Source organism: Uloborus diversus, chromosome 10 (genome assembly GCF_026930045.1).
Source record: "Uloborus diversus isolate 005 chromosome 10, Udiv.v.3.1, whole genome shotgun sequence".
Lineage (NCBI taxonomy): Eukaryota > Metazoa > Arthropoda > Arachnida > Araneae > Uloboridae > Uloborus > Uloborus diversus.
This window is the reverse complement of record NC_072740.1, coordinates 107600103-107627888: the sequence shown is the minus strand read 5'-3', so window position 1 is coordinate 107627888 and position 27786 is coordinate 107600103. Positions and strand designations below refer to the sequence as shown.

General features: G+C 35.3%; 1 protein-coding gene across 1 annotated transcript in view; it reads left to right on the top strand.

Annotated features, from left to right (window-relative positions):
* Positions 1-227: 227 nt before the first annotated feature.
* Positions 228-27786, top strand: part of LOC129231538 (zwei Ig domain protein zig-2-like) — a 69793-nt gene continuing 42234 nt past the window's right edge. Inside the window, exons 1-2 of the mRNA XM_054865879.1 lie at positions 228-289; positions 733-824. Coding sequence (XP_054721854.1) covers positions 735-824 — 90 coding nt within the window. The 5' untranslated portion in view covers positions 228-289; positions 733-734. The remainder of the gene's footprint in view (positions 290-732; positions 825-27786) is intronic.

Below are 27786 nucleotides of genomic sequence, written 5' to 3'. Positions count from 1 at the left end.
AAGAGAGTGAATAATTTTCTGGATTGTTGGAGTTTTGCAGTGAGATTAAATAATTTTCTGGAATAACTGGAGTTTTACAGGGGAGATAATAGGTGCTATACTCGCATTTCTGCTTTGGTTAATGTTGAGTTGATGATGCTGAAGCTTTCTTGGTAAAGCAGGAATGTTCTAATTTCTTTAAACGAACCTAATTTCCTTTGAAGGTTCCAGACTGGATTTAACCGGAGAGCTTTCCAATTTCTTCAGAAGGATTCAAGGATAATTTCAGGAAGTTTATTGACATCAATAGGTAAACGTTCCTTTTCATTGAAAGATATGTTACTGGCAGAGATTGGGCACATTAGCTGCTCATTATTTTCCAGGAACATTTCTGAATCGTTTATAGAGTAAAGTTTTGCACAAAAGCATTTTTTTTTTTTTTTTTTTTGCAGTTTTACTGTGGACTAAGTTTTCCAACAACCTTACACAGTTAGAAATTCAAAATGATCCTCTAATTGGTTTAAACATAACAGAAAAAGTTATTGTAACCGATACTTTTCTGTAGCGACAGCCATGTGAATTTTTCCTGAAAAATGTTTTTTCGGAGATACCTAGTTTTGCAGCTATTCGTTGCTTAATCTAAAGAACGATCTAAGAAATATCGTAGTGCTGAAGTATTTTAAGTGTCAAAATAAGTTGTAGAAAACAGTGTGAAGAGTAGGTTTTGACTGTTTGTTCTTTTCTTCTTTTCAGACATGAAGAAAATGCTGTCAGTGATACAAATTGCTTTCATTCTTGTGCCAGCTTGCTTTGGCAGAGTTCTAGACTCTCAAACCTTTCAAGCAGTAAGTTGAGATATTTTAATACATTTTTTGCATTCATGAAGCGGTTTAACTTATTTTCAGATGAAAAAAAAATGCGTGTCAATTTTAAAATTTTCGCAACTTATGATTTGCTGTATGTTAATTTACATAATAATCGAACATTTTTGAGCTCGAGTACAGATAAGTGAAATGTATAATTTTACTGATATTTAATATTATTGTTTCATTTCAACGCACGATTTTAAAACACAGTTTAAGTCCTTTTGATTTGAAGTTGGGGCACCTAATATTCTACTTCCTGTTCCAAAACGTAATATTTTTGAACTCTTCAACAGATACTTATGCCCCGTTGATTATAACAGTTAAATGATGAATTGCACTTGATTTGTGCTAAAATCGTAAAAATGAATCACATAAAGTAAGTCGGGGCATCATGTTCCGTCTGATAACTCGCTCCAGTAACTATATTTCACGATTTCAGCAATAGAATCCGCCCGTGTCGAAGTTTTAAAGAGGATTTGTGTATAAAGAAGTTTTATGCATACAATACAGCCATTTTTAGTAAATTTTTAGTGGTAATTACAGTGTTGTAGCAAAGTGAAAAACAAGAGCGACACTTTTTATCACTTAATCTTAGTTAGTACTTTTAAGGCTTTTTGTTAAAGTATCTAGCATTCCAATATTCTGTTTATACAGTAAGAGAACATCATGAAGAAAGCTCTCACCGTTGATTGCAGCAAAATTGGTTTGATGTTTGAACAAGAGGTGGTGGGATGATTAACTTTGACAAAAAGGTTGTATGCCCCACCTGATTACAGATTATTAGCCCCACTGATGACTCGACAGGATAATGTGCCCCACATTAAATATTATTTACTCGTGTTAGTAAAATCCGAGAATTACCTTTTTTTATTTTGTTTTGCCAGAAAATTATAGGATCGCATCCGTGTCTGCATTAGGAAGTTTTTATTTTTAAATGTAGAAAAAAATATTTGAGTGCAATGAATCACAACATTAAAAAAAAAAAAAAAGCTTACAAAAAGATTGAAAAACTGAAAACTATGACGAAATTTTTTCTGGGTAGGAGAATTCTTTTCTGAGGTTTACATTTTTTTCTGTTTTAAGAAGCACAACATTTGGGCATCGCACATCGGATTAATTAACTGCCAAAAACGTTACTTCAAATTATCGGTACTACAATACCTGTGGGTCGCAACCCCTTTTATGGGCAGGAGGGTTATGGGGACATGATTACTCCCCCCCCCAAACCGTTAACAATATTATCCGCACATATTGTGTTTTTACACTTAATGAATAAAATATAAACGGCTTCATTTATCCATTTTTTTAAACTGAATATCCAAAATTCTAAAAAACACAGTATCTGGACCGATATTAAAAGAGGCCAGAAGTATTATTTTTTATTTTTCGTCATTATGTTTTTTTTTAAAATAAAGTTTCTGTTCAGGTGGGGCGAGATTGACAGGCTTACTCAACTTTAAAGAAACAAACACGAGCATTGGCGCTCATGAGTAAAAAAAGTTTATGAATTTAAACTATCAGGATTAAAATGAAGAATTACACTTAAGTATGAAAAACGTATCGTGGTTTAGTGATTTGCTTCAGTATTTTAGCGTAGTAAAATTTCAAAATCCGGCAGTTTTGGAAAGTACCTACATAAGTCAACTAAAGGCCACTATAAAAGATAAGAGGACTCATCCGGCTTTTTGTAAAAAAATAAAAAAAAATGGCTTGATACCAACCCGCATTGAGAAAACATAGAAAGCTGAGCTGCGGATGCTTTGACTGATGTTTGACTATTTTGGTCTATAAAACGTTTGACAGTTTTGGTTTATAAAACGGGAATATTTCATTGATTCCGTTATTGAATAGGTGAGGTAAATGCAACTGTTTTTGTTGGAAAAATCTCACCATAAGCTATTTTTAAAGTTAAAAAATCAATTATCTTGCTTAATTTGCTCAAAGTTGCTTTTTTATCTACTTTTCATCAGTTTTTTAAACGAAACAGAAATGCGTGACTAAAATTACTTATTTCCAAAAATTTGAGAAAAGGCTGGGGTCCAACGCTCTTTTAGAACCAAAATGTCGGGTAAGTCGGCCTGTCCTCTAAAGTGACTCTATGTCAACTGTAAACGAATAAAAGCACTCCTCGAAACTAAACTGAAACTAGTTTCTGAGTTATCTTCATGCTGATAACTCAAGAGGGTAAGAGAAAGTGTGATAATGACTTGTCAGAAAAAATAAATATTTCCTTGGCACTGAGACGGGAGAAAGAGAATAAGCCAAGGAACTTTTCAGCAAAGATCCTTTTTTTTTCGGCGAGGTCTTTTGACTCTTCTTTGCATGCTTTCTTTCTTTTTTTCTTTACTTTGCCAATGCACGTGTCTCCCAAATCTTGGCACAGATGTTACGACACGTGGCAGTGATGTTTAGTCTTTTGAGAATGCAGAATGAACTGCTAAGTCAAAGTCGTTCTCTCTATCTCTCTTGAGAAGCTAATTGTGGAGTCTGTGCGTTCAAATGATGGATTGTTCTTGCTTTGAGCATGTCAGAGTTAAACACTTTCTCAATTAGTTACCGAAAAAAAAAAATGCGACGACTTTTCTTCCAGAACTCTCTTCTTCTGAAAATACTTAAAGCTTAAGCGCGCATCTCCTAAAACAAACAACGCAAATGCGTTTATAATAGGGTGTCACTTATTTTGGGTATAAAAAAGGAAAAAAATAGAAAGTTACTGAAATTTTTGAGTTCCCAGCTAAAAGTGTTCTTTTTTTTTTCCGGGTTAACTTTTGCGTGAAGTTTGATATCAGTAGGACGAAATTAACCTTCGCCGATCATGGATGTAGGAGTACGTCCATGTTATTCTTACATTCATGGAACCGACTTGTGTCAAAACTTTGAATGCAGCAACGTGCTGGATTTAGAAAAAAAATGAAAATACGGAATATAATCAGTTAAATATTATATCCAAAGTGTAATACTGTCAATATATTTTTTTTATAGCAACAGCAGAGTTATTTATAAATTACTAAAGTAATCCTTCTATCGTTACAAATCAAATGCCTTGAACAGTTTTGTTGAAAAATTGTTTTTTCTCTCTTACCGTTAAAAAAAGGGCAGACATATCTGTTAAATAACACAAGTACTCGTTTAAAAGCCATGTATCAAGTTTCTCGGTGCTACAGCTTTACAGAAAAATGCATTTTTCTGCACTGTAAATGACTTATGTAGAAATACAGGAAAAATAAATATTTGTCTAAACTTATATGCGGAGGGTTATCTCTGGAATCACTCCAACTATTTGAAAACTTTCTTCACTATATGAAAGTTACGTTATTACAGAGGGGCATAAAATGTTTGTGTGACGGAAGTGACATCCTTTTTTTTTGTGTGACGAAAAGTCGCACATGCACTTTTTCTCGCCTTCTTTCTTTCTCGTTTTCCGTGGTCGCCTGTACTGCGCAGAGTATAGCTGTTGGTTGTTAACAGAGCATTCGTTAAAACACGTGTGTATAATCGTGTGTAATTCAATGTTGTTTAGTGTTCTCGTTGTTTATAATCTATTTTCTTCATTAAAATATACAATTTTGTTGTGAATATGCCTGTAACATCTTGGCCGGGATTCGATGCGAAGTCCAATGGAGTTGAAGCTTACCGCTCTGCCAATTGAGCTGCTGGGATTGTCAGTCAGATTGTGCTGTGCGGCAATATTAAAATTTGTGCGAAAACAGAAATTTCTTTTTTTTTAAGAACAAAAAAGATGATCATCAGTGACACATACGTAGTTTGTCCAATAAATACGTGAGCTCATGCTATCTAGAGGCCTTGACGCAGACTAGAGTCTCGCTAACTGTCGGCGATAGTTACCTGACACGGTGTCATTGGATGTCAGTGCTGGACAGATCGCCAAATTTCGCGTATGTTGCAAGTTATGTTAGTTTCTGTTGTAATTATTTTTACTGAACGTCGGAAATAGAAATTGACAAAATCAACTAGCAACAAATCAATTAACGTTTGAGAGGTCGTGTGCGACCACGTTTGACTCAAGGCGATGGATGAATCCTTCACCTTGACAATGCACTAGAACATTTAGGATTGACTGTTCGCCAGTTTCGGGCACAAAATTCCATCATCCCCCTTATTCGCCAGATCTCGTACCCTGCGATTTTTTCCTATTCCCAAAATGCAAAAACGTGATGAAAGGACATCACTGGGAAGATTTGGACTCAATAAAGCGAGAAAAGACGAGACAACTGAAGGACATAACCGCTGAGGACTTCCAAAGGTACAATAAAGAGTGGAAAAGAAGATAGATAAATGCATAGCAACGAATGAAGAGTACTTTGAAGGGGACAAAATCGATGTGGACTAAATTTTGCAAAATAATTTTTTATGGCCTCAGTGAGTGTATTTATTGGACAGACTACGTATGTATTTAATTTTATGCATATAGATGAATGATTAGCAATCTATGCTATTCAAAGTGGTTGATGAATAATTTGAATGTGTGCCTGTAATACAAAAGTTTTAATTCTATCATGTCTTTGCGACAAACCTTTTTTTTTTTTAAATATAGCTTATCTTTACTTCCAGTTACTGTTTTGTGATGTTCAGCTCTTATAAACGTAAAAGAAAGCATTGTTGATGACGCTCTTTTCCCCGTACTAAGAAGATACTATTTTCTGAAGTTATAATTTTAAATGAAGCGTGAGGAAGTTAAAATTGCGCAATGGGTTATTTTTGACTGGCGATCCTTCGTTAACATTTTGGAGGAATTTTGCTTAATTTCACGACGAACATTAAGTTTCGAAATGAGTGCCAACTTATTGATAGTGGTAAAGTTTCTCAAAATCTCTATATAACATCACTGTCACCAAAACAAAAAACCGTTACCAAATTCCAAAATGCTTGTAGCAAATATGGCAATTTTAAATTGGCAAAAAGAAAATCACAGACCGAAAGTGTTTTACAACGCCCGCAGCAAATTTGGCGCTCTTTTGATTAAATATTTCTAATTTCCACAATCTAGGCAACTGTAAAAAATGAGTAGAGAAGGAAGTGACGTAGTTGTTTTGTGTGACGAAAAGTCACACATGCGCTCTTCTCACTTTCTTTCTCCTTTTCCATAGTTGCGTGCACTGTGTTGAATTTCGTTGCTTACCCTCAACAGATCATCCGTTAAAACAAATATACATAACCAGCGCATTTCAAGTTTTTTTTAGTGTTCTCGTTGCTTATGATCACTTTTTTTTTAATCCATACTAATGTTATAAAAAAGACAACGGAACCAGTGGCGTAGCGTAGGGGGGGCAAAGGGGGCACTCGCCCCCGGGCGGCACGGAGCTTTGCTAGGGATGTATCACTAAATCAACGTCAAAATGTTTTTTTTTTTTTACTCTTCAGTTCTAACTTGTCTCAGGAAATTGTTCTCGTTGAAGCACGAGCACGAAATACTGGATACTGACATGCATGCGGACCATTATCACTGGCGCTGACATAGAAAGACGAGAAGAGAGAGGACAATCTCGTTGGAGATGATTATAAATCACAAAGTCGACAAGCAGGCAGGGGCGGACTGGATCCCTCAAGACGGCGCCAACCTTAACTACCAAAGGGCACGAAAGAACTGAGGTTCAAGGGCTCAAAGGTTTTAAAGGTGCAAAAATAAACGAAAGCACACAGGTTTGAGGGCGTGAAAAAACGAAGGCGCACAGGTTCAATGGCGCGAAAAATAAAGTAAACGAAGTCGCACAGGTTTGAGGGAGCCAAAAAAAAAAGAAGGCACACAGAGGGCGTTCGAGGGTGTATCGCCCGCAGGCCAGTTCGCCCCTACAAGCAATCACTGCCTTAACTAACGTGATTGCGCCTCCATGGTTTCCCTCGACGGGACTAAAAATCCTTATGCGCCCTCGATTTTTTTTTGGCAACCTTATTCCAAACTTCTTTTTGTTGTTGTCATTGCTCCCTCGAGCATTTTTTTTTTCTCCATTTTATTTTATTTGTGCCTTTGAAAGTGCGCGCCTTCGGTTTTTTTTGGCGCCCTTGGTCCTGAGCTCTTTTTTTTTTTTTTTTTTTTTTGCGCTTTCAAAACAGCGTTTTTTTTTTGGCCCTCAAATCTTTTTTTTTCTTCATTTTATTTTATCGTGTGCGCGTTCGGTTCCCCCCCCCTTTTTTTGCGCCCTCCCCTCGAACCCGTGCGCCCGTTTCTTTTTGCGCCCTGATCCTGAGCATCTCCGTTTTTTTTTTTCATTTTATTTCATTTGTGCCCGTTGAACTTGTGCGCCTTTGTGTTTTTTTTTTTTTTTACCCGCTCTTTGAGAGTCAAGGTCGGTGCCCTTTTAAGGGACCTTGTCCGGCCTTGGTAGAAAGATCCATTTTTGGATCCAAAACGTAAATTTCGAATATAAAAAGAACTATTCATCGAAATTTTTTCGAAAATATCTATAAACCTTCTCAGCACTAAGCTAGATAAACTGAAAAATTTAACGAAATCGGTCCGGTAGTTTCTGAATTTTTCCCATACATATACATTTGGATTTTGTGTTTTATTGATATAAAGAAGTTATTAATGGTAAATTATAGGCACACTTAATTTCATTCGTAATCTTCAGTTTGATCGTAACTTCAATAAATATACATAATCCGGCAAGGTTTGTGACTGAAGATCTGTGATGCGACTTATATGCAACATACGGTGCTTCAAGATTCATTTATTTTTTTAAAATTTTATATTAATTTCATTTTAGTTATTTATTTATTTATACTTATTTTTAGTTTTTTTTTTCAACCTGACTTTTTTTTTTGGACGTGGGGCTCATAGAAGTGAAGCCGATACTTGGATTTTACATCGAAAAGTAAATGATTGTACAATCATAGAAAGAAAAAAAAAACACTCTTTCGTATTCGCAGACTATTAAAGCTAGAGACACGTGTAATATGTTATTTTTTCAAGAATAATGTGTTCTACATAATTATGTTGATAAATTGTTGTTAAGGGGTCGTCTTCATATTAAAACGAGCATCAACTTTAAAATTTCAATGGGAACCCCCCCTTTTTTTTATCACATATTTGTAATCAGCATCCATTTTCAACTTTGTATAAAAAATTTGTTAAATTTGATCCAGCCGTTACTTCAGAATTGAGTTTTGAAAAGTCCCCCTCGTAATGTTAAAACGTATTTTGATATTTTTTACACATAACACATAAACTAGAATAGGAACGGCGAAGATTGTTTTTTTATAATAAAATAAGAATCGGCCCAATACTAAAAATATCATTTACAACAGCTAAAATGTAAATTTAGGTTTTTTATTAATTATGATAATATTTTTTGAAAAAAATATGATCTGAAACCATATTAAATTTTAATAGAAAAGCAATCTAGATGAGCTTTTATGTGGGAATCCAAAATTTGAGCTCAAAATATTCAGTAGTTTTCGCGCTATGCTTAAAAATTCATTTTTTCCCATTTCAGGGGTCCGTATACCTTTTTAAAAAAGATATTATGAAAGTAAGTTTCTTCGTAAAAAAAGAAAAAATTTTTTTCAACAAAATACGCAAGCCAATTATAATGTGGGTTTTCTACATTAGAATTACGTCTATGAATTTTTTTGTAAGAATTTATTCGCTGTCTCTGCAGAAGAACAACATAATATTGCAATCGTCAGTTTTTTGTGGAGATCGTTTAAACGTCAATATGTAAAAAATGCGAAACACTATTTCATTGCCTAATTAAAGAATATTTTACAGAACATTTTAAATTAAAACTACACGTAAAATACTACTGTTTTTTTTTGTCTGGGTTGATCAATGTCTTTTGTAAAAAAATAATTCTGAAAAAAAAAAAAACATACACAACTCTTTCACAGAAACCTACAATGAAATCTCATTGTCTTTCTTGTCATGTTGCAATAGGTAGTGTAGAACGGCTAATCTCAATGATAATTTGCTAAAAGGTAAAATTATTGCAATGTCTGAATCGGCGAAAAGCACTCGACAAATAGCCGACAACGTGAAATTTCTCCTTTAACACTATCCATATGGGTCAGTAAATAATATTTGCTCTTAGATCAGTTTGCTGATTTCTACGAATTCTTTTTCTTCTTTTTATTATTATTGGAAAGTGTTTGAATTCTTTTCAATGTGTTAAGATCTAGGAGAGGATATGTCAGTCGCCAAAGTGGCAGTGGTGAACCGCATGCTTTGAGCCCAAATTCTGCACACAAAGCAGTTGTTGTAGCTGATTTTGAATTTTTTTTTTTTTTTTGACTTCGTCAAAATTTAACAAAACATTAATTTGGGCGTAAGATTAGGTAGGGTTTTTGTCTATTTTTAATTGTAATTTAAATACTATTTATCTATTTGCTTTCTCTGTCATTGTCCGTGCATTTCACATTAAAATCTTTCTCGCAAGCCAAAGATAAATTTTCAAAATATTTTCTGCTTTTTTATATAACATGGAAAAAGAAAGATATTATAAAAAAAATGTTATCAACTACTGGATGTCTATCTTATTCTATGTATGTTTTTCAGAAACGAATTTCTCAATATTTTGTTCTCTGATCTTTCACCTTAAGCAAAATTCGGGTCACACGGACCAGCCTGGCGTAGCTGAATGTTTCCCATGCATTAATTTGACATGTACTACAGGCTTGGTTATCCCATCCGATTCTTCCTAATCATGGGCATGACAAACCTGAACTAGGATTAACCGAGCAAGGAAGCAGATGTCATGTCATTGAGGCTGAGAGTTCACACAAACTGGTAGATAAAGAAAATTTATCCCACCATCTAGAGGCCGTAAATAATACAACAGATAAATTTACTTTACCTACCAGTTTGTTCGCACTCTCAGCATGAATGACATGACTTCTGCCTCAGGCACCTTCAGCTCAGAACCCAGACTTTCAAGCCCACAACAGGGACGAAATTGAGGTCTTTGGATAAACTAACACGGTTGTAGGTATGCTGCGTGCAGTTTTACGATAGGTGCGACATCCTGTTGCCTGATACTATGGAAAATGCTCGCATTCAAGTATATCGTGCGCAAAACAAAATAAAAATATGCTAAGCTTTGTTTGCAAGTGCAAAGTCACAAATTCCGAGAAAAGACAAGAAGTCTGATTTCAGTTCACCTTGATTTAAGCTAATGTAACTTCCGAATTTTAGTTACGGGTTGGATCCAGCTCGAATCTCGTTGCTACAAACAGCATTGGGAAATTACTTACCTAAATTGCTTTTAAGAGACATTACATGTTTAACCAAAACCGCTGATTGTGTTATGTTTTTTTAATAATACCACGCATTGTGATGTTTCGCATCAAATTTGGATTTAAAAAAAAAAAAAAAGTCGTTTGTTGATTAAAATAAAGCCGCTAGAACAACTACTGTGTTTATTTACTGTGTTAATTCAAATAGTCAAACGTTCCCAAATAAAGTTCGAGTATGAAATGTTTGCGCATTAACGGGTATTTATGTTCTCCTGTTTCTGTTTAATTTTTTAGATTGAAGTTTGGTTCATTTTATGTATTGAAAGAAAATTTTCACGGAATAAACGGGCCTTGCTTCGCTCGAGTCACCAATCTATTTAATGCTGCGTTTTCCCACGTTGGGCGGTATATTTTTTCTATTTTTGTCTGCGATATACCAAACTTCTTTCGATGTTCTGCGAAATTAAAAACGCGAATTCCTTTTTACATCAAAAGACCTTCTAGTCATTTCAAAATAAACCAGTAACATAGGTGCAATACATTTCTCAAGCATATTTACAGGTCTATCTAGGTATAAGGTTCAATATTTACATTTCTATGAGGCTAATGGCTGAATGATTAAATAAGCAATCCAATAGGTTCATATTATGAAAAGTCAAAAAATTCCACTACTTTCAATAAGCCATTATTTCATTTATTACACAACGATCTATACGAAGCACCCGCCAGTCCCCATCCGTCTTTCTAAGGTTAATCCAGACAGACAAAAATCAGTAAATATTTTACTGTTTTTCAAAAAAAAAAGTTTTCGACCCTAATCGCCTCGGCGCAACATTATCGGCCAAAAAGGATCGAATTACGAAAAAAAAAGGCGAACTTGAAAAAATAGTGAATTGAGCTGGATAATCTCGATCGTTTCTTAGTTTACATTCCGCTACTTAATAAGCCGTGACCTTGAAGGTAGCATTTTCAATGTGGTGACGGTCCCTAAATCATTTTTCGTTAATAACTTCTGTTCTACTGCACGTAATGCAATGAAATTTAGTACCTTGGTTGAATTTTCTTCGCTTTGTGACACTCTCACTGTTTAGTTTTGCCGGGGTTTAATTCGCTATGCTTACGATTCACTGTTATTTGTGTGTGCGGCTGGTCAGCTTCTTGTACAATAATATAATAGGGGAGAGCGGGACTATAAGTTCCGCGGTTAAGATGTTCCCTTTGAAATAGCTCAATGAAGAGATATGATACACTCCTGTTTGTGAATATTGCAACATCATGAGGAAAGCATCATATTTGAATGAAATTTAATACACAGTTGAGTGGTAATGGTACAAATAAACGATTACATTTTCAAACCAAACAAACAACAAAAAGAGATAGAAATTAGTATTTTGTGTGGCCACCACAAGCCGCAATAAGAGCTGCTACACGACTCGGCATGAAGTGAAACAAAGTTTGAATATCTGCCTGTGGAAGAGTATTCCATATTGTTTGTATGCGCAACCAAAGTTCGTATGTCAAAGCAACACGACGAGGATCACGAGCGAGATGCCGCTCAACGAAATCCCATTCATGTTCAATCGGTGATATATCCGGGGAATATGCAGGCCAAGGAAGAAGCTGTACCTGCTGCGAATCAAGGTAGGATTTGACATTCTTCGCGACATGTGGACGGGCATTATCCTGCTTGAATACATCCTCCGGCAATTCTTGCTGGGAAGGAATAGCTTGAAGCTGTAAAGTTTCGTTTATGTATCGGGTACTGTTCAAATTGCCCACAATTCGTAGCAATTGTGATCATCCATGATATGCTACGGCACCCCCGACCATAACTCCAGGTGTTAGTCCACTGTGGCGTTCGATAATGCACTCCGGAATGTGCCGTTCACCGGCATTGCGCCTGACACGAATTCGGCCATCATGGTGCCACAAACTGAAGCGGGAATAGTCAGAAAAGACGACCTGCTGTCAATAAGCACGCCAGCTCCTATGCACATTGGCCCATTGTAGCCGCAGGCGGCGATGGTTTTGCGTAAGAGGAATCCTGTATAAAGGAATTCTTGCGCGCAGCCCAAACGTCCCCGAATTGATGAAGCACACAATAAAACACCTGTAGCTGTTGACCACTGTGCTGCCAATGGTCTAGAAGAAGCTGTGCGGTCCGTCAGCGTTATATACCCCAGATGTCTGTCATCGCAAGCTGACGTCACATTTTGGGATCAACTCCCGGATTTCCAAGCTGTCCGACCCTCGTCCGTCCACTGCTTCCAAACACGCATGATTGTGCTGTTGTTACGCTACACACGAGTGGCTACTGCACGATAAGACAATCCAACTTCACGAAGGCCGACGATTCTGCCCCGTTCAAACTCCAAAATTTGCTCAAATTTCGCTTTCTTTCGTCGAAGAATCATAGTAAAGATTCAGTTAACGTTTACTCTAGCATATAACCATCGATAACCATACACGCCTTGCTACAGCCGTCTATTTATATTCGGTTCGATCCGCCGTTCAGAGGGAGCTGCTTGCGCTACCGGTCCGCAATTCTAATCATTTGCATATCATGCCCTTCTTTACATTTCCTGCAATTTTCAGCTCACTCGCGTAAGCCTCTTTTTTTTTTTTTTTTTGCAATTTCCTTCTGAGGGATATTTATTAGTTTATTATATCGTTTTAAATGCTTTAAATACGGTCATCATGAAGCATAGTTCTGCAAATAATTTTTTTATTCATTTTTTCCTCTACCTTTCTACCACTGTTTTTTGTTTGTTGTTGTTTTAACTCTTTACTTTGAAAGTACGGTAAGTGTGTGAAATTGCTCTTTCAGTTAAGAATTTTCTAAACTAAATGTCATTAGTTGAAGGCATACAAAATTATAACTTTCAGAAACACGGATTATAATCGTCTATCTACACTACTTGACTTCAAAAACGAATTTTCCCAAAGCGAATCGCATTTATTTTTCATTTAATTAAATTTTGAAGCGCAAACATTATGTGCCTCTAGATAGTTTTCAATTGCCTAACAGAATGCTATCTTACTCTATCTTTTACAAGCGTAACATACTTAAAACACATGTTGGCGGTTCTCCTGCTGGCATCATAATATGATAATCTTTTACTTGTGCCCATCTATCGACTTTCAGTTCGAAGGAGACTCTCAAACCATTTTGTCACGGCAGATGAGGGGTGATCCAGGTTTGTTTTTACGTACATAAGAACAAAACACTACGAAACATAAACTGGTAGCGAAGATAACTTATTAGTTTTAAAAAAATAGACTAAAGACATATATTCATAATTTATAGCCTATGTCACTCAGTAAGAATGCACCTTAAATATAGTGAAGGAATTTTTCAAATAGGTGCAGTTGTTCCGAAGATTACCTAGAACATATAAACACGCAAAAATCCGACCTCTCTCTGTATAATATTAGTATAGATTAGTTTGAACCCCATACATTAGTAGTTACTAGTTTTTCATAAGCATCTATTATAGTTTCATTCTATTTGCTTAAGATAACATTGCCTTCTACCTATGTAGACTTGTTTAAAAAAATGGACTTCATCTTGTTTCTGTAAGGATTTTTCTGTTAACGTTACTTTAATAAACGCGTATATATACCGAATGTTTATCTCAATCGCATATTCTTTATTCTGTTATGTTATTCCCGTAAAATCATTATAACTAAAGATAATTATTGAATGGAAAATTATGTCTCCGTATTACGTGAATTTAAATTACACGCCCCGCTAAAACCATAACTTTGATTCGTTGCTGTTACATACATTTGAAAAGTAAGAATAATGTTGCGACCCAATAGAAATGCTTCGCGACCTAACCTGGGATCACAGACGCGGATACAGACTACTATTTTAGATGGTGAAGATTGACCCCTCCTCCATGAACCAACCTACGGTTTCAAGTACGAAAACTCGCTGAAACTGCTTGGGTGTCAATAAAAAGTATTCAATCGGCCGGAAATAAGTTAGGGTCTGGTGGGGTAAAGTGGTCATAAAGTCGTAGGTTTTCCACTTAAGCGAATAAGAAATACAATAAATTCTTTAAACGCTTCAACTTTTTTTGTTGTTATTTTACATTGCATTATTAAAGAACACGGTACATTGAATTTCAGGAAAAAAAATTGATTTAAGTAGATTTATAACACTTTCATTTCCCTATGTATTTATGACCACTTTTCCCCATGGGGCGGGGAAAGTGGTCATAGTATGGGGTAAAGTGGTTACAGTTAAAAATGGATACAAAACCATTTCAAATAACACTAATATTTGTATATTTCGGTTATTTTATAGTTACAAGTATATGCACAAGTATATGTGTGTATACACGAGTATATACGCGTCATATAAAAAACAGTAAACACGTTCATATATGAATAGATACATGTATTCATCAGATACATGCATGCCCGTGCCTTCTCAATTATATACGTGTATACACGAGTATATAAGAATGTATACGTGATTACCTCTAGGACCGTATACGTGTCTACACGAGTATATACGTGTCACGTGCATGTACGAGTACATAGGCGTATAAACGAACATCATATGCGTGTATACACTTGTATCTCGAGTATATACGTGCATGCCTGTGTATATACCTGTATAGTAAACGTATATATGCATATATAAGTGTACATACATGTACGGGTATACACGAGTCGTGGATACATCCAGTGCGTAAAGCAAGAAATTAAGAAGGAATTACTTTTTGCATTGAAAAAGGAGTTCCTTGTAACGCCTAAACACGTGTCTGCAGTAATCTGCGCTATATTAATCAAATTTTTGCAAAGGCTTGTTTCTATTCTTCAGTTTTTATAACATTTTCTAAACTTTTGACAAAACTGTCCCAGTTCAACTAAAAACAAGTATGCTAGGAACATTTTTTTCTTTTCTTTGTACATACAACCCCCCCCCCCCCAATGCAGTCACGTACCTTAATAGTACATATCTATATTAGTTTTTTGCCATAATAAATAATGCTTCAGCCAAAGTAAAACATATTAAATGTGGGGCATATTACCCTGCCAAGTCATCAGTGGGGCAAATAAACTACATTCAGGTGGAGCATATTACCCTTTTGGCAAGGTTAATTGCCCCACCACCTCTTATTCAAACAACAAGCCAATATGGCTGCAATTAATAGTAACGGCTTTCTTTATGATACTTTTACTGTATAAACCGATAATTGAACATGATATTTGAACGCTAGTTAATTAAACAAAAGTTCTTAAAAGTAAAATCTTAGATTACGCGTTAAAAAATGTTACTTTTACCTTTAACTTTGCTCTGAAGCTGTAATGACCTTTGAAAAATTGCTGAAAATGGCTTTAGTGTATGCGTATAGCTTTTTTATACACAAATCCCCTTGAAGAAGTTGACGCAGGCGCACTCTGTTGTTACAATCGTGAAATACAGTTGCTGGGACAATTTATCATACGGGGCAAGATCGCCGGACTTACTCTATATGTATTTATACTAATTTTTAAACCAATAGTTTGTCTCCGCTACCAGTTTATGTTTCGTACGGTTTTGTTCTTATATACGTAAAAACAAAATTCGACAGTCCCGCATTTGCAAAGACAGAATGCTTGCAGGGTCTAATGGAGTTGAGGGATAAGGGTTAGAGCTCCTTGAAATGGACAAATCTATTTATTTGGCATTTTGGTTTCGAGATAGAAATGTACTCAACCTCGTTTCTAGTACGTATAAATACGTTATATTATTCGCTGCTTGCTATGTCGTAAAATGTCACTAAGGTGATTCTAGAAAGATATATTAGTTCACAAATACAACAAAAATGTATCGGGGAATGTTTACTGTGATAAACCTCATTTTCACACCTTATTTGCTTTTAATTTGTGTTAATAAAATCATTTTCATCAACTGAATAAAATAATCAAACATCAATCAACATCTAAAGCTTGGACACTAGTTTTCTGTAATGACGCTTTTGTACAAATACTAATTTTTTCGCCCTACACTTTCCGAACCAAAATGTCGGATAAATTAGCTCCCCTTATATAGGAGCCTTAGCTGAGTGCGGTCAGAAGCGTTGCTTGTGTTTGAGGCTGTAGAAGGTAGGGAAATAGCGTTTATTAACTTTGGACATTGAAAACCCCGTAGAGTCACAGGATGCTTGTGCTTTAAAACTTATTTGAACGAAACGTAACTGAGATTCGCTTCGGGAAAATTAGTTTTCGAACACAAGTTGTGTAGATAGACAATAATAGTCCGTGTTTCTAAAAGTCATAATTTTGCATGCATTTTGGGTTATCCTTTAATGATTTTTATTCATAGTAGAATCGAAAAGAGAAACATCTCCTAATGAGTTCACTTAAGTACATTTAGTTTAAAAAATTCTCAACTGAAAGAGAAACCTACATAATTACCGTACCATCAAAGTTAAAACAATAGCGAACAAAAAACATTGGATAAAAAAAATTTAACAAAGAAGATGAAAATTAAATAAAAGTTAATTGAAGAACTATTCTTCGTAAGGATCATATTTAAGCATTTAAAAGCGATATAGTTTAATGATATAGCTCACAAATATCCTACCAGAAAGAAATTGCCAAAAAAAAAAAAAAAAATAAAATAAAATAAAAAGTGGAGGCATGTGAAAAAAGCAAGTTTTAAAATGAAAACGAGTGCAAGAGGTTTAAAGGTATCCTGGGATTGAGCAAGACTCAAATCTTAGCAGAATATTTAACATTCATCCAACTAGCCAATCGGAATTTTATTACTTAAGAATTCATTTAAAACAATTTCGTGGCTTAAATTATTTCCAAAGTATTTTGACGATTACACGTAATACCAACCTATCAAGCAGCATGTATAGAATTCGGTCTTATAGAAGACGACAAAATTTGGTAACTAATCTTATTTGATGTTGCAACTAATTGACTTCGCTCCTTAACTCAGAGAATTGTTTATAACTATTTTAACTGTTATGTAAACTTTTAGAACCTATTGCTTTCTGACATACATTTAAAAAAGATCTCTGTGACGACATATTGCAAAGAGAGAGTCAGCAAAATGTCAAACAACATAAAAATTAAATTCAAAATTTGTGAACGAAGCGAACAATCAATAGGAGACTAGAAGAAGGAGAAGCAGAGAATCAAAGAAAAAACAATCAATGAAAACATGATTGATTTATGAAAACCGGGGAGGTAAAACAGGTTGTGGCAAATACAATTCTGCCTACGTGATTCTCCGACGGGAAAAAAAAAAGAAAAATTAAAGATATATTTATTTTCACGGATTCGAACTGGCGCCGTTCTGATCATCAGTACGACACTCCAATCAACTGAGCAATTGCGCTTTCGTTTTCGAATGCTATTCATTGAAGCAATGTGGAATAAAGAACAGCAAAAAAGATTCCCGCCCCCCCCCCAAAAAAAAAGAAAAGAAAAAAAATGGGACCATTCGTCTGTGTTTTGTCCTTAGCCAGCATGATACCCTTTAAAATTATTCGTAAAACATGGATTTTGATTATGGAATGGGAAAGATTTCGCGTAGTGATTGAAACAAACATTCCGTAGAAACAATAAATTAGATCGAAAATAAGTGTTTTTATATTTGGAAATTGATACAATTTCCCATAGCAGGCTGTTTTAACCGTTTGAGCTTAAATTCCAGCATACGGTTTTCTTTTAATTGAATACTTACAATTCAAACCCAAACCAGTTTAACTAAGTCCGTTTTTTAAGTGTAATTTTCGAATCTAGGCAAAATGCATTATTTTTTGCGTCGAAAGCAGAGGAGTAGAAAATAATTTTTTACTTTTGAAACTGATAATAATTTTGATGTTTTACTGCGTGTTCGAATAAATTATTAAAAGTTTACTGGGCGAACTTCGCAATTTCAATTTGGCGCAGTACTTTTATTATTTATACAAAAAGTCGAACTCTGCTATTAGAAAAATCTCCATTTCAGCATACAATGAGAAAGTTTTTCTGCACAAAAAGGATTTCCATGAGGTCGGAATTTTAAAATCTAACATTTTTTTATGCTTACATTACGTTAAGTTATCTGAACGGCTTCAAAGCTTTAAAAAAAAAGAAAGAATACCCTTCGAGTAGTTAATTTATCTGAATAATAACTGTAGCCTGTATATAGGAATCAAAAAGCCAAGGAGCATTTCCGTCGCGTTTATTTTATTGCATTAAGTGTGTTATCTGTTGTATGTTATGAACACATGAATGCGTTTTACACTGGTGTGCAAAAATTAAGGACGAGACGGTTTTTTCAATATAACTTTGTACAAAAGCTTTCCAAATCAACACATTTAATACCGTAAGATCCCCAATGCGAAAGGACATGTGTAATGTAAGCAACACTTACTAAAAGAGAAATCAGAGGGATAAAAAGAAGCTTTATTGAAAAAGTATCATGGAGCGCAATGCGACTGATGGCCGAAACATCCCTGTGATGGGTGTCCAGCAAGAAACATCCGATCTTTAGTAGGGGATATGATCTCCCCCGACTGCTAGGCAGGTTTCACAGCGTCTGCCCATACTTAGAATGAGGGTGTCAATGAATTGTTGAGGCATTGCTGCCCATTCGTCTTGCAGCGCCAATCGAAGCTCCCGAATCGTTACTGGTGGTAAGGTACGAGATGGCAAGCGTCTGCCTAGAAAATCCCATACATGCTCGATGGGATTGAGATCCGGAGATCGTGCCGGCCAATCCATACGTTCAATATCCTCACTCTCTAAGAGCTGTTCGGCAGCTACTGTGCGATGACATGGTGCATTGTCGTCCATGGAAAGGAACTGCGGACCCATAGCGCCTCTAAAAAGACGCACATATGGAAGAAGAATCTCGTTACAATAACGGGTCCCGTTGACAGAACCTGCGTCGAAGATGTGAAGGTCTGTTCGACTACCAAGCATGATGCCTCCCCAAATGAGAACACCGCGACCTCCATACCTGTCCCTTTCAACGATGTTCGAGAGATGATTGCGGCTTCCCCGCTCTCTCCAGATGAGTATGCGATGAGAATCGCTACTCAGACTGAATCTGCTCTCATCTGTAAAGAGTACTCGTCCCCATTCATTGTCTCTCCAATTCCGGTGTTCCCGGCACCACAGAGAACGCCTTCTCCGATGGGCAGGCGTTAGAGGTACACACCGTATAGGGCGTCGTGCAAACAGACCACCACCGTGCAGTCTTCTGGCCACGGTAAAACGCGATATCGGTCGTCCAGTCTCCTGTGTCGTGTGTCTAGCGATTTCTCCCGCTGTCTGCCACTTGTTTCTTCTGGCCTGTAAGACAATATACCGGTCATCTGCGGGTGTGGTGGGCGACCACTACTAAACCCCCGGATAGCTGTTCCTGTAGTTTGACATTGTCTCCATAGTCGTGAAACGATGCTGTGAGCAATTCCGAACTCTGCAGCCACACTTGTCACACTGCGGCCTTCCTCCAACTTCCCAATGATTCGACCTCGGGTAAAAGCATCCAGATGTCATCTAACAGATTGATTATTCGCCATTTCTCGCTGAGGCAGCAACTCGGTGTGATTTTAACTGCTTTACGGCGTGCAATCTCTTTGCCAGAAATACTGATCTTACACCGACAACATGCTTTATACTACTCAGACACTCCCCCATTACGTCTGCCTGCATATCTGCGCATGTGCTACCGTACATCACCTTACTTAATCTCCTGATTGTTCTTTCTGTCCGCTCTGCCTCTTCGTTTAACTGATATGCTAATTTTTCGAATTCGTCCTTAATTTTTGCACACCAGTGTAATTATATAATGAGCTATAATGGCGAATAGCCCGGGCGGCCTGAAGTTCAGCTAGTTTATAGCGGAATGCTCTACCAAAAAAACTTATCAATTTAACCGAACAACCAAGTCCAGTGCCTTTAAGCTTCTATATATATAATTCTCTTACGTGCCGGCAAATGAAGGGGTGAATTTCTAAACCTCTGTTGGCAACACTTCGCCGATAAATCATGTAAACAAACTTCTACGTTGTTTTGAAATCTTGAATCACAGAATACTCAACGAACTTTTTTTTTTTTTGAGATGAGTTTGAGTCGGGCTGTGGCTCATTTCAACCTTAATCAGCAAAGAAAAGCTCAAAGAAGGCAGGAAACCGTTCTTGAATCCAATTTAAGACGAGCCATTTCCAGAGTTGTATTCTCTGATTCGCTGCCGATAATTTTTAGCGGCTGGGGAATTTTCAGTCAGCAGTTCCTTCAACAGATCAGGTGCGTCACACAATGCCGGTAACCGCACCTTTCCGTCATGGCAACATTTAGTATATTTATTTGCAGTATTACGCTCTTTCTGCCAATAAAGAGCACCACAAAATTCGCATTCTTCACACATTGCTCCACAATCATGTTCATCGGCAATGTTGTTTTGAACGCGTAGGCGCTTTGAGCGTCGTCTATTCTCTGCTTCAGTACGACAGTTCAGTTCAAAATGAATAACCGAGAAAGAATTTACTTTATTCCTTTTATTCTCAGCTGAAAGGTTTCGCCAAATTTGTTTAGGGTTATAGTAGTTTTAGTATTGTGCAAGCAAAGTAGCCTTGGCGAGTTTTCGCGTTTTTAGTTAAACCATTTTTTGTTCGTGACGTGGCAAGGATTCAGAATAACAACAAGAAGGACAAACGTTTGAGAAAATATGTTTGGTGCTCTCTGAGCCTGTTTTTAGTCATGGCCAGCTCTATGTGGCATTATCAAGAACAAGATCTTTTGAAGCAGTGTCAGTTGTGGCTCCCAAACGGGACATTTTTAATTGTGTATATGAGGAAGTTTTCTCAGATTAGAATATATAAGAGTGTAAATATGTAAATATATAAGAGTGTAAATAATGTAAATACATCCCTCGGGGGATCCTGTAACCCCTAGAGGGCGCGTCCCCAGGTGGCGGATAGGGGAATGCCTTCATTGGTTTTCCAATGGGTGGTAGAAGGGAAATAAAATACCTTCCGCGGACCAACAGGTAGAAGTGCAATCTCTCCAAAGCAATGACAGACACTTTTGTATCTATAATGGTAAAGTTGTGCACATTGCCAAGGCAGTCATCTTACATACAGCAAAGTTAAACTGTCGAAAATCTGGCTAAAGCAGACAAATTAACATTATGAACGTAATTTTCATATTGGTTAAATGGATGGTGACCTAAATGCAATTACCAACTTTAATTTTTACGGAAAATTTTAGCTAGGCTAATGTATTGGCATACAGCGAGCGAGCGAAGCGAGCATGGATCGCGAAGCGATCCACAGGGAACTGCGTAAGCAGTTCCGGGGGTTGGCGAGCGATAGCGAGCAGGGGGCGATAGCCCCCTAGTTATTATATACTAGTGGTCACCTTATTACATACTAGTGGCACGGTTTTGCCCGTAATAGAAAAATTAAAAGGTCCTTTGGTTCGCCTGTATATTTACAAATAATGTATGGTGAATTTTCTCGCCAATTGGCTTGTACCCATGTTACAGTTCCACGTTATGATAATTGCGTATCTCGCCAATTGGCTTGTGCCCATGTTACGGTTTCACGTTATGATAATTTCGTAACGTACTCGTCCATCTTATGATAATTTTGTTCTTAAAATTGGAATAGAAAAAGAACCACATCAAATTTTCGAAAAATCGCTTCGAGGTGCACACCCACATGCTACAATCTAACCTTGCCAAATTTCATGAAAATCGGCCGAACGTGACGCTATGCGCGTCACAGAGATCCAGACGTCCTACAAACATCCTGACAGAGAGACTTTCAGCTTTATTGTTAGTAAAGATATATATATATATATATATATATATATATATATAAACAGGTTAATTCTATTTTTTTTGCCGGATGTGATACAAAAATTTGGAAAATTGTATTTGAAATCTGCATAAGAACTGCAGGCTGCATCAAAGTTTTGCATTAGAAAGGGGCTTTTCCGTAAAATTGATTTTTAGACCGTAGGTATATTTTTCGTCATTAGCCAGCCTAAGCTTTAAAATGAGGGAGTTTCTTGAAAAAAAATAATAGATATCGCATATCGACAAAAAAATCATCTGCAGAAATAATAAATAAGATAAGATATTGAAGATAAATGTTTTTATTTTTAAAAATTTATACAATTTTTTATCGCAGGCTGCTTGAACCGTTATGGCATAGATGGCAGCATGTGTTCATCATTTAACCGAACGGTTAAAATACAAAATCAGTTAAATAAGTTCGTTTTTTAAGCATAGCTTTTCGAATGTAGTAAAAATGTGACTGGCTATTTTTTTGGGGGAGCCAAAAGAAGAAAGAAAAAAAAATAATAATTTAACCATCAAGTTGTTAGTAATTTTAATGTTTTACTTGGTATTCTAATAAATATTAATAGGTTAACTAAATGAAAAGCGTAAGTTCAATTTGGGGTAGTAATTTTTATTTGTATAAAAGTCAAAAACTCATTAGAAGAATCTATATTTCAGTATACGATTTTTTTTGTGAAAAAAAAATTCCATTCTGGTCTGAAATCTTAAATCTGATAGCTATATTTTCGCTTGCAGTATGCTTTTGTTTTCTGACCGCAACCAAATCTTTGAAAAAAAAAAAGAAAATTAAGAAACACTTTAACTACATATCGCGTTAAGTTTTCGTAACAGCAAGGAGCGTTCCCATCTCTATTATGTTATTACCTCACTTGCGTAATTTATTGCATTTCAAGTGTTCATGCAACGCGTGGTTTCTGTCTAATTTTTCGATGCAGATCGTCCGGGAGGGACCCGAATTCTCGCTCTTTTGGTTACCAGTTGAACGTTCTCCAGCGTCCGCCATTTTGTGTCATTCTGCAACTTTCTCCCTACCTCAATAGTAGAAAAATACAGAGTTTCGCTCATTAAAAAGTATCTTTTTATCAACGAATGTTTACAGATTTTTAATCGTAACTTATGTAACTGATACTATACATACAAAAATGTTGAATTTTACCTTAGTAAAATATTATTTTTTATTATTGAACCGAACATTAGTAAAAAGGTGTTTTGAAGAAATTTTCGATCATTTTTAAGAATAATTTCTTTCCCCCCCCCATATAGACCTTCTGTGTTACAAATTACTTAAGTGTTTTAAATATGCGTTTTATTATTAGAAAGTTGGTGTAGTTGAACCAGGGGCGGATACAGAAAAATCTCTCGGAGGGGACCCGGGAAATTGAATAGCACCTACTCCTTCCCCCTGCCACATACGATGTTTCATAACCAAGTTTTCATTACTTTATTTTAAAATGCCATTTTTTTTTAATTTTTTAGGATCCCTTAAACTAATGATCCACTTCTAAGTACATACATATTATGAATGTGGACGTAATATACTTTGAATGTGGACGTAAAACATTTTTAACGTTTCAAGCCAATTAAATACTGAACCATAATAATGTTACCGAAATGCTATACAATTAGCGGTTTTAATTTTAGGAACAATGTCGTAATGATTATAACACGAGGGCAAGGTTATTCAGTAAAAAAATATACCCATACCTCATTTGAGTTTTTTTTATAGTATTTTAACTATAAAATATTATTTAATTAAGAAAATCATAGCTGTTAAGCATATAAGTTTTACTGAAAAATTCAGGACAATTTCTGTGTGGATTTCAAACTGATTGTTCTTGTAGCCATGATACAGTTGAGATAACATATTCATATTACATGCCACCTCCATTAATATCATTGTTTTCTCAAGAAACTACGATATGATTTCTTTCATTTTGCATTTTTTTATAAGCTGAAAAAGAAAAAGCTATTATTTCGCAAATAGCTTCCTGGATCAAAATTCTTTTAGGCAAGCCTGCACATTTTTTGAAGAATGTTAGTCATTGATTCCATCAAAGAAAAAAATTAATGGACGAATCGCGATATTACATTCCCTTGAATTCAAAACCAGTTAAATGTATAAATGTATTCTGTCACTCTAGGACTCCAGTATGACTTCTTTAGCAAATAAAAATGCTATTATTCAAAACATGCTCTATGTGTGTTTTGTGTTCTGTTTAATTAACTACATTAAAAAAATGCTATGGAGAAGTCAATTAAAAAATAGTGAATAAAATAGTTAAATACATTCATCCTTTTTGGGGTGGGGTGGGGTGGGGTGGGGGGGGGGGCACGGGCCCCCTGCCCCCCCTTAAATCCACTACTGAGTAGAACAGTAGTGAGCTAAATTAATTATATCATAAATTATTTGTGGGCAACAGTTTGAACTTATTCATGCAAAGCGGTATCATTTATGTTACTAATGTGTATAGTTTTTTATGGAAAATTACTCACTTTTAAAAATTGCAAAATTTATTTTTGTTTTAACTAATAAGGTTTTATTTTCAGCAGGACTCTTCCATGTTTTTTTTTTTTTTTTTTTTTTACATTTTACTAACATTTTCTTGTTTCTCATGACGATTTTACATTAAAAAATGCCTTTCATTTAAACCTAATTTTTAAGGATACTACTAGTTCTTAAAAACTCAACGAACTGATAATAAAATGTAACCAGTTTTAAATCAATATTAAAAAAAATTAATAATTGAATTATTTGATACCAATAGAATTCAAATAAAAGAGTGTAGATTACATCTGTGACGAACTGTTATAAATAGTAATAATGAATTTATAAATTAACAGATACTGGGATGAATCGTATATATTTTTTTTATTAAAAAGGTTTTCACATCAAAATAAAAATTAAACGAAAGCAGATTTTTTCCGGGCAAAAAAAAAAAAAAAAAAAAAATCTTCACGTAATTATCTAACTTGGCTTGAGTTACATGTTACTATAATTTCAAAGAAGCTTAATTTTTTTAATGAATAATTTCATTCTTTTAATGTCTTAATTTTTATGCGCAAGGTAGATAAATAATTAACTTGGCAACACACTGAAACTCATGGCTATGACACAATTAAATGCAAAACGACGTGTTCTTAGAATAATTTTGCTACAGTTATTGAGACATTTTGAAACTAACTAAACAATAGAAAATTTACATTAAAAATAAATAAAATAATTAGTATATTTAAATTTTGACGTCTTTGTTATCTTAAACTCTGAAAAATCAGTTTTAAGAACAGGGCAAATATTTTACTACTGTTAGCAATTTATTAGGTGTTGTTACATAGTTGAGCTTTACAATATTTGAAGGAACTATTTATGATGATTTTAGTGAATGTCCTTATTATCCCATGAAAATTACAAACCATGAGACAGTTTCATGAAAGTAAAGAATATTACAATTTCAACAAGAGTTTCAAAAAGTGTCTGAAATTGCACAGCAGTATTGATGAAAACATTTAAAATACATAAATAATCTTTCAATGTATTTCGATTTAGTAATTTTGAACTGTTAGAACATCTTAATGCACTACACGAAGGCATCTTCACATTAAAGATAGCGTTTGTTCAAAAATACGAATAGCAAAGAGAAAATATCTAGTATTCCGCACAGTGAAATCACACAGGCAACGACACGAACCCACGTGACTGCCCGCCTCCAATCGCAGTCGAAAGCGGCGCGCAGTGCATGGGTCAAAGTGTGTCGCCACTTAAGAGAAGGATCCAGGGCTTTAGATTGAGCTATCCAGCCCTGTCGGGTATAGCGAAATATAAACTTTTAAATTTTACCGAAAACCTTAGTCCGGTACTTTATGTAAAACAGGTTTTTTTGACAGAAAATACAATTTTTAGACCGTGGGTCTATTTTTCGTCTTTAGCCTGCACGATAAGTTTTAAAATGAGGGCTAAATCAAAGAAATCGATCAAGAAATGATGAAGATCTCGTGTATGAACAAAAAACAGGCTACAGAAATAATATAGAAGGATATTGAAAACGTTACATTTTTGATGCATTTTTAGTTATTGATAAATAACATTGCAAGGTAAAAAATACCTTCAAAACTCTTTTGACATAATTCTTGCTGATTCTTCAATAAAATCATCCCCTTGATCCAAACATAACCACCGTTTTCCACCATCACGTCCCACTTTTTAGAAATGTCGCTCCAATTTTTTTCAGGTTCTGACAGTTTCATAGCCATTATTTTTATTTGGTGGGGAAGGGAGCATTATATCAGTCATTGAGACTCTTCTGAGGGACTAAATAGAAGTAATTCCTATTGCAGATAATTTTAGGGCATTTGCTTCCGTTTCTTGAAAAAATTTAACAAATGATCCAGATACAGTAAATAGTTCTCTAAATTTTACGCCGAGTAGGTTAAAAGAAGTAAAAGACAGTGGAGGTAGTGGCACAGATTGGAGGGGGGGGGGTTGAAAACTCCTCCAGAAGCTCTTGAGCTCCCATTAAATGTTATATTGATGGAAACCTGACTTTTTTAATCGACCGTCATATAACGGATACAAAAACTAGTTTTTAATAGTGATTTCTAAAAAAATTTATGTTTAACAATTCCTTTTAAAAACGAATCCAGCACTTGTTCTTTTCTTGCTAATCATTTGACAAAGTGTTAGTGACATTTTTTATAACATGAAAAAAACTTTGAGATGAAATTCTCATAAAGGCGAAGTGTTTAGTAAAAATTCTTTACTATACTCTTTCAAAAGTTTAAGGTAGACTCAGTTATAGTTTCTTCATTTGATAGAAGTTGCGTCGCAAAAACAGTAAACAGTCGCATTTTAAACAAACATTGTAACACCAAACCACAATTGCCATTTTTACCATTAGAAACAAAGTAAAATTTCTTCCGCACATACTGTCAAGCTAGTTCTATGCGTAAACTGTTTTTCTTGAATTGAGAATCTAAATTCCTCAGGATAAATAGATTTTGATATAGATTCTGAATAAGATTTTTGTGCGATTCAAAAGTCATTCAGTACAGATTTCGACTCATAAAAATAAATTGGTTTCCATTTTTAGATGTTTTTTCATTTGAGTGAATGAATTTGGAGTCAAAGTAATAGTTTTGTTTTCCAGTAAAGATGAAATAAAAGTAGGACACGCATCAGTTCATAGTAAAATGGTATTGTTAGAAACCGAGCATAGCGAGATAAAATTCCATACAGTCGCTCAGATTAATATTTATAGTCATACCGGTAACGTTGAGTTATTTAATTTTTTTTTTTTTAAATCTATTTAACTTTAAAGAGAGGAAAAAAAGACTGGAAATCTCAAAACTGCAGTTATCCAAAGGAATGGGGGAAAAAATTCGATTTTTTATTTTACAAAAAAAAAAAAAGTTCGCAATAACGTACGAAAATTGCATCATTCAATTCTTCTAACGTTACTGTTTTTATTTTTGAAGTTGTTGAAAATACACTTTCTGTGATGAAACATTCTACGCAATATTACAAATACAGTAAAACCTCCTTTATCCGAAACCCTTTTAACCGAAACCTCATTTAACTGAACTGTTTTTTAAAATAAATAAATAATATCAGTTTAAGGACACATGGGCAGCAAGTCCTGTTGCAGATGTTAAGCTATGCGTGCATTTCTATCATTCCTGTTGGCGCCGCCGATTATGTTTAGTGGAGTGTAATTATTGTTGATAAAACTTGACTCAAATAAAATTTTGCTAATGAGCCTTTAATAAACTTCACGAAGACACATAATTATATACTATAATTTACATTTGACGAATAATGGAATGTGGGCTTCAAAGCAAAACACATTAATGTCCAGTCTCAAATGCTCTCAGGCGTCCGTTCATCAGCTGATTGTTAACGGCCGAGAGGCAAGCTTGCGCATGCGCGAATACCTGTTTTTATTATTT